Consider the following 7236-nt stretch of genomic DNA (forward strand, 5'->3'; position numbering starts at 1 on the left):
CTCTATCTTTTACCTGGTCTGACTCTTCTCCTGAAGAAATTAAAGATCAGCTCTTAAAAGACAAAAATCATGTACTAAGCTAAGTCTTCTTTTTTTCGTTTCAAAAAAAAAAAAATAGCAAAAAAAGAAAAAAAGAAGAAGTCAGTGGTAGTCTGGTAGAACATTTGAAATATACTCAGGTGATTATAACCCACTCTTAGAAGTAGGTAAACAAAACATGTAATATAGTAAGTTTGACCTCACAACCCACAAAGTACAAGCCCGAGAAAATCTTCTTTTCTAGGTTAAGCTCAGCTCAACAAACTTCACTGCTTCAGTCTTACTTACTCCTACTACTTCAACTCCAACTCCAAAAAGCAACAAAACAAAGTTAGTTTCTTCCTTCCGTCAAGTAAGATCATCTCTCTTTGTTTTGGTTTTTACTGTAACTTTAATTGGTGGATCTTCTTTAATCATTTTGATCACTTAAAAGAAAAAGAAGAAAAGAAAACCCTTTTTCCCCACTAATTGCGGGAAATCCAAATCATTTATTTTCTTCTATCTTGGCAGGCAGACCCCCACACCCAAAACTAAAGTTAGGGTTTTTTCCTAAATCAGTTTGTTTTTTCTTTATTCTTTTTGTAGATAGATTAGGGTTTATTGGTTGATCTTGAAATAAGATATAAAAGGTTTGATTTTTATGTGTTGTTTCAATGATCGTTGGGCGGTGGTGGTTTGTAATGAGAAATGAAGTTACATAGAGATATATTTGAGAAATGGGTTGTCTATTTACAAAGGAGAAAACTTTGCCATCATCAACAACATCAACAAGAGTTGATTTGGAGGTGAAGCAAGAAGTAGTCTCATCTGAGATTACTACTCAGAAAGTTGAAGTTGAGAATGGTGAGAAATTGGTAGAAGAAGAGAAACAACCAAAACCTCCACCCAAGACCGAAAAGAAAAAATCTAAGGCAAATACTAGTAATAGTAAACTTAGTAGTACTCTTCCCAAAAATGTTTATGGTAGTGGCCAACTTGTTGGTGGATGGCCAGCTTGGTTATCAGCTGTTGCTGGTGAAGCTATTAAAGGATGGACTCCTCGACGAGCCGATAGTTTTGAGAAGCTCTGTAAGGTATTGTTATGTTTCCAGATGTTTCTTGCTTTCTTTCGTGTTTTGAGTTGATATAGTACCCCTGAAGTTTTCTGATTTGGTTTGTTTGATTGGATGTGTTTCTAGATTGGACAAGGAACGTATAGTAATGTATACAAAGCAAGAGATACTTTGACGGGAAAGATTGTAGCATTAAAGAAAGTTAGGTTTGATAATTTAGAACCTGAGAGTGTAAAATTTATGGCTAGAGAGATACTTATATTGAGAAGATTGGATCATCCTAATGTTATAAAGTTAGAAGGGTTAGTGACTTCAAGGATGTCGTGTAGTTTGTATCTTGTATTTGAATATATGGAGCATGATCTTGCTGGTTTAGCTGCAAGCCCATCGATTAAATTTACGGAGCCTCAGGTTTGTGCCAATGCGTTACTTTTCTTGTTATTTTTGAGTTTGGATTTCTTTGGAATTTGAGAAAGTTTGTTCATAAATGTTCTTTTCTCGTTGTATTTGATATTGGCAGGTTAAGTGTTATATGAATCAACTGTTGTCAGGGCTTGAACACTGTCACACAAAAGGTGTGTTGCATCGGGATATCAAAGGGTCGAATCTCCTTCTTGATAATGAAGGGATGCTTAAGATTGCAGATTTTGGTTTGGCTTCATTCTTTGATCCTAATCACAAGCAGCCTATGACTAGTCGAGTGGTTACTTTGTGGTATAGACCTCCAGAGCTCCTTTTAGGGGCCACTGATTATGGTGTAGGTGTAGACCTGTGGAGTGCAGGTTGCATTCTAGCCGAATTATTGGCTGGTAAACCTATCATGCCTGGGCGGACAGAGGTAACACTCTAACCTTATGTTATGTGGAGCTTGTAATAGTTCTTATTTTCAGTTTTTATTTCTTTTTTCTATTTGCGATCCCGAGTAAGGTGTCATAGACTCATAGCTAATACAACACTCTGTTAAAACTTAAAAGCAGACAAACTTCAATTATCATGCTTCCCTGTTATCCAGGAAGTAGAAGAAAACTCTTCTTAAGGTTTTTTATGACCCATTTTATCCTGTCTTCTTTTGCTTAACCACTTTAGAAAGGCATAAGTATTGCTTGACGCTTCTGTATTATTCGTTTAGGTGGAACAATTGCATAAAATTTTCAAGTTATGTGGATCACCTTCTGAGGAATATTGGAAAAAGTCAAAACTTCCACATGCTACCATATTTAAGCCTCAACAACCGTACAAGCGGTGCATAGCAGAGACATTTAAAGACTTCCCTCCAGCATCACTGCCACTAATTGAAACTCTTCTTGCAATTGACCCAGCTGAGCGCCAAACTGCAACTGCTGCATTGATGAGTGAAGTGAGTATTCATATCTATTATGTTTTTGTTTAATTTCTTCAGTTTGTATCTGGATGTAGTATTTGCTTGATGGCTCTCTTTTATGATCCCAATGTGTCCATTATACTAAAACTAAAGGTCGGAGTAAGTGATTGGAGTTGAGTACTATCAGAATGTGTAAATGTTTGCCTACTCGTGTCTAAAGTCCTTTAAGTACTTGTGTCTTGTCTAACTATCACACACAATTTCTGGTGGTTTAGTCTTGTTAGAGATGCTTCTGCAGTCCTGCTGATTATCTCAAATTTTGAGGTGTTCTCCATTGTTCTGTATGTTTATTTTTTGGTGTAGTTACACTTGGCTTTTGAGGTTTTTTGTAGGCGCAACCATGTTACCATGCTTACCTATTATAATATGGTTCTAGAAGTTAACAACTGTCTGTGTGCAAAATCTGGTTACAGCCTTACAGGTGATTTGATAATTTTAGAGAGCAAGAATATGTGTTTAAAGCAACATTGATGTCCTTCATATTACATGACTGCTCTAGTTTTAACACTTCTGAGGTTTATTGAACACTGCTGATGTGGTCTAATCATGGAGAGGATTCCAAGTCAGGCACAAAAATTGGTTATGCTATTAGTTCTGTTTCTGATGTACCCAGTTTTTAAGTTACACGAATGTGTTGAGCTGTCAGCCTGTTCATATCCATCTTGGGTTTATCAATCTTATTAGCTTTTTACCTGGTTCATCCTTTTGAAGATTGACCCTTAATTTACTGCTCCATCCTTTTACAATTGTAGTTTTTCACAACGACACCCTACGCATGCGATCCGTCAAGTCTTCCACAATATCCTCCAAGCAAGGAGATGGATGCTAAGTTACGCGATGAAGAAGCTCGAAGGTTTATCTCAAAGACGCCTATTTTTTTTATAAAGTTTTTTAAGTGAAGTCTTCATCTTGTTTGCAGCTGGTCACATTTGTCTTGATGTGGAGTCCCTTTGTTTTACAGGCTTCGAGCTGCTGCTGGCAAAGGCAACGGTGAGAAGAAAATTCGCACTCGTGATCGAACCATGAGGGCTTATCCTGTTCCAGAAGCCAATGCAGAGCTTCAAGCCAATCTAGATGTATGACACATAAGCTGCTTATCACTTTTCACTATTTAGTATCATAAAGCAACCCAAGTAGATTCAACTTTTAGCTTTTCTCAATTAGTTATTATGATTGCACTAATTTCTTTTCTCACCAGCGACGCCGTCTAATAACACACGCCAACGCAAAGAGCAAAAGTGAGAAGTTTCCACCACCACACCAAGATGGAGCACTTGGCTTCCCATTGGGTTCTTCACAATACATGGATCCTACATTCGATCCTCCTGATGTTCCGTATAGTTCCACGGCATTGACATACCAGAAAGGGCCATTACAAAATTGGTCTGGTCCACTGGTGGATCCTACTGCCAATGGCAATTCAAGAAGGAAGAAACAGACAGCTAGTGATGCCCGTGCACGCTCCAAACCGCCAACCAAGGAATCTCAGAAAGATAAAGGTGGTATTAAGATCAGAGGTAACTGAGTGATTCCGTAAACTTGTCAAGTTATACATGGTCATATTTATAACCATGAGATGCATATTCTGTTATACATAATACCCCGAAACGACCTAATTGAAGAGTACCCAGGGGTAAAAGGTCTGCTGTATCACATATATAGATCTTTTCTTTTTAGTATTCAGATATTTTTTTTCACAATTGACCTTGTTATGTATATCTAAATTATTATTTATGTACTCCAACCAGCTCTGATTAGACTAGTAAAGTATCCCAATAAATGTCACTGAACATTTTTGTCTTCAATTTTGCTATCATTCTTAGATATCTTTTCTTTTTTACAGTTTCTCCTATTCTGATTCAATATACAGGAGCTTTACTTTCTGTCTAATGGATAATTGTTGGGTCATTCTCAACTTTATTTTTCTTTGTTTCGGCATCACTTGCAAGTCAAGTGTTGGTTTTGACTAGGTTACCATATATATGTAAGAAATTTTAGTGTATCAACTCCTAGCAAGACCCAAAAATACAATTTGTGAATAGACCTGAAACATCAACCCAAAGCAGCAGAAAGACAAAGAATGGAAGACCGCGGCAAAGCAGGGACAAGAGTCGGACAAGCAATGCAAATAACTCACAGATCCTTGCCTCCTTGGAATCATACGAGTAAACCAACAAAACTTGCACGCACTTACACATGGACGTGATAACTATGCCACTTGAGCTTTGCTATTATTCATTTTCACCTCCGACACTTTCTTCATGCGAATGGCGATACTTGTATTTTGGGTAAACTGGTTGGCCTTGGACCACTTCCTTGACTACTTCAAAATGGAATTCGAACAGGAACGCTGCACAACGGACTTCGTTTGTGTCTGAGACATGTTCTTGGTCCAATCTCAAAAGCAAAGAATCTCGGCGTGCTTACATTATGGCTTAATCGCGTATCATCAAATATCGAGACATGTTTTGAGGCGTACTCAAATTTATTGAGGCGTACTCAAATTAAGAGCCGAACCTATGTTTTTTGAAATTTTGCGTAGATTCGGATGATAATTTAGAGGTTTGGCTGATAACTTTTCAGTCGAACTTAGGCAAATGTATGCCTCAAAACATGTTTCCAAATATCCGCCAATCTTAGTTGGAAAATAATTTTCAGGCCTAGCTCTTTATCTAGTGTAATCAAAATGAAGGCCCATCTCATCGATGATAGGCCTAGACATAACATAATATCATCAATGATAGGCCTAGATTTTTGTTCTCCTATGAAGAAAAGCCAAATTTCACATGTTGCAAAAGCGATTACTATCTTGTGTCTTTTTTTTTTCCCCGCATTGCTTGTTTATTTCCCTTCTAATCCTTGTTGCTAAGTTCAGAGAGTGGGTAGCTTGTGTTGTGCTGATGCAAGCTATATCAAGAAGTTTTATTCTGGACACATCTTCATTGTTGGCATATAGCAACAGTCTCTCTTGAATGTTCCCTCGAACTAATGTGTTAAGGACAACTTGTTGAACCTGTAATTCTTTCCTCGTTGTGTAATATTGTCTTATTTCAGTATTATATATATTTGATACATTTAACATCGTTTTTCATTGCTGCAAGACTCAAACATGCCCAACGAGAATGTTTTGGGGGATGAGGAGGTCATCCCCGTCTCGGTCCCAAACCACTAATTTTCCTTATGTATCATGGTGACATTCCACGTGGGAGAGTATGTTGGGATGGAGATCTCTCTGACGGAGCAACTTATATATAACAAACTTGTTTATCAAGAGAGATAAGTATTATTGATAGGAGGGAAGAAATGGATACGAAAAGGGAAGACGTGTTGGGTGGAAACAAATTTGAAAAGTTTATGTATAATTAAAAATATTAATTTAGGTGGTTAGAAATTTCTGTTTTTAATAGCAAAGATTAATATGTATTAGACAATTAAAAACCACGTCACTACGATAGGATCAAAACCCTTGATAATTAAAACAGAAATCGCATGTAAACACAATAGTATCAACTAGATTGTGGAAGGAACAAGACAATCAAATATTGAGAACCAATGAAACTCAATTTAGGATATGGATTGTCAACATCAAAATTTATACTTGTGGGTTTTACGGTACGTAGGAATAGGTTCCATCGGATTTCAACTTTTCCCCATTTTATCTTTTTGAAAAAGAAGATTGAATTAAGAAATTAAGAGTTTATATGAATTGCATCCTCCAGCAATTGAACATTGATATTGTTGGGAGGAAAATTAAGCCATACTTCACTGATTCTATTAAATATAGGAAGTTTAAATGAAATATCAACTACCTTATTCCTCTCTTTCGACATGTAATTACATTGCCAGGAGGTGAAAAATTTAAAGATACGTTTGATATCAAGGACAAAATTATGGATTCTCAAGTCTATGATGAAGCTTTCATTATTCACCACATCCATCACAATCTTTGAGTCAAGTTCAAAGTACATGTTTGCATTCCTAACTCCTTTTGCTAATTCACAACTTCCCAAAATCCTTTGCATTCAACTTGCTCTACGCTTACAACTTCAGCTAGGTTGGTGCATTTAGATCCTTGGTATGATCCTACAAAATCATGGAGGATTAGTTAATACCACCAGTTTTAGTAGTGTCATGAAAAGATCATCACAATGAATGATAACATCCCACATGAATATATTACCACGACTTTTTCGGATCCCTGTTTTTTTTTGCTTTTGGCGCGGAATCTTGTTCAACTGTATATTTCCTCCATTTCAGAATTCTTTTTTCTGGTGAAGAGTCACTATCTTGAAAGGCTTTTTTGTTACACCTTTCTGACCAAATACACCAAGCTACAATATCAGTCTTACATAAATCATCCTATGAAATTTGCTTTGCATTCAACTCGTCGATCCGGTAACAGATCCATTCAACCAAATTGAGATTGTTATTTATCTGCAAATCCAAAGTAAAGAACCAAACAAATTTTGATAAAGAGCACTCCATAATGATATGAGATGGAGATTTAGGAAAATGAGAACAAAAATGTCATGTTACTTCCAGATTTTGAATCCCTGGTGCAAGTTTTATCTATTGTCCGAAGTATATTCTTGTTGCATTGATATGAAGTTTCCAAAGCTTCTTGAATATTCCTTGCATTTTGTGACCTACCAAGACATTTTGATGTATCTCCTCAAAAAATTTCTTGTATGCAGATTTCACTTAGAAATTATTAATTTTATCTTAATCCCAAATCAACCTCTGCTCATAGTTCTGGTGAACTGA

The 7236-nt window shown here is 36.5% G+C and overlaps 1 protein-coding gene across 1 annotated transcript; it reads left to right on the forward strand.

Moving 5' to 3' along the window:
- Positions 1-305: 305 nt before the first annotated feature.
- LOC113357473 (probable serine/threonine-protein kinase At1g54610) lies at positions 306-4277 on the forward strand. Its single transcript, XM_026600876.1, has 7 exons — positions 306-1112; positions 1218-1502; positions 1612-1929; positions 2221-2448; positions 3225-3325; positions 3434-3548; positions 3671-4277. The coding sequence occupies exons 1-7, from the start codon at positions 756-758 to the stop codon at positions 3995-3997; spliced, it is 1731 nt and encodes a 576-aa protein (XP_026456661.1). The 5' UTR covers positions 306-755; the 3' UTR covers positions 3998-4277.
- Positions 4278-7236: the final 2959 nt, after the last annotated feature.

Source organism: Papaver somniferum, chromosome 3 (assembly GCF_003573695.1).
Source record: "Papaver somniferum cultivar HN1 chromosome 3, ASM357369v1, whole genome shotgun sequence".
NCBI lineage: Eukaryota > Viridiplantae > Streptophyta > Magnoliopsida > Ranunculales > Papaveraceae > Papaver > Papaver somniferum.

Bases quoted from the DNA above. Each gene is read 5' to 3' on its own strand.
- LOC113357473 (XM_026600876.1), top strand. From the start codon at position 756: ATGGGTTGTCTATTTACAAAGGAGAAAACTTTGCCATCATCAACAACA. The intron at 1,113-1,217 runs GTATTGTTATGT...ATGTGTTTCTAG, and splicing joins GTTTTGAGAAGCTCTGTAAG to ATTGGACAAGGAACGTATAG. The intron at 3,326-3,433 runs GTTTATCTCAAA...TTTGTTTTACAG, and splicing joins CGCGATGAAGAAGCTCGAAG to GCTTCGAGCTGCTGCTGGCA.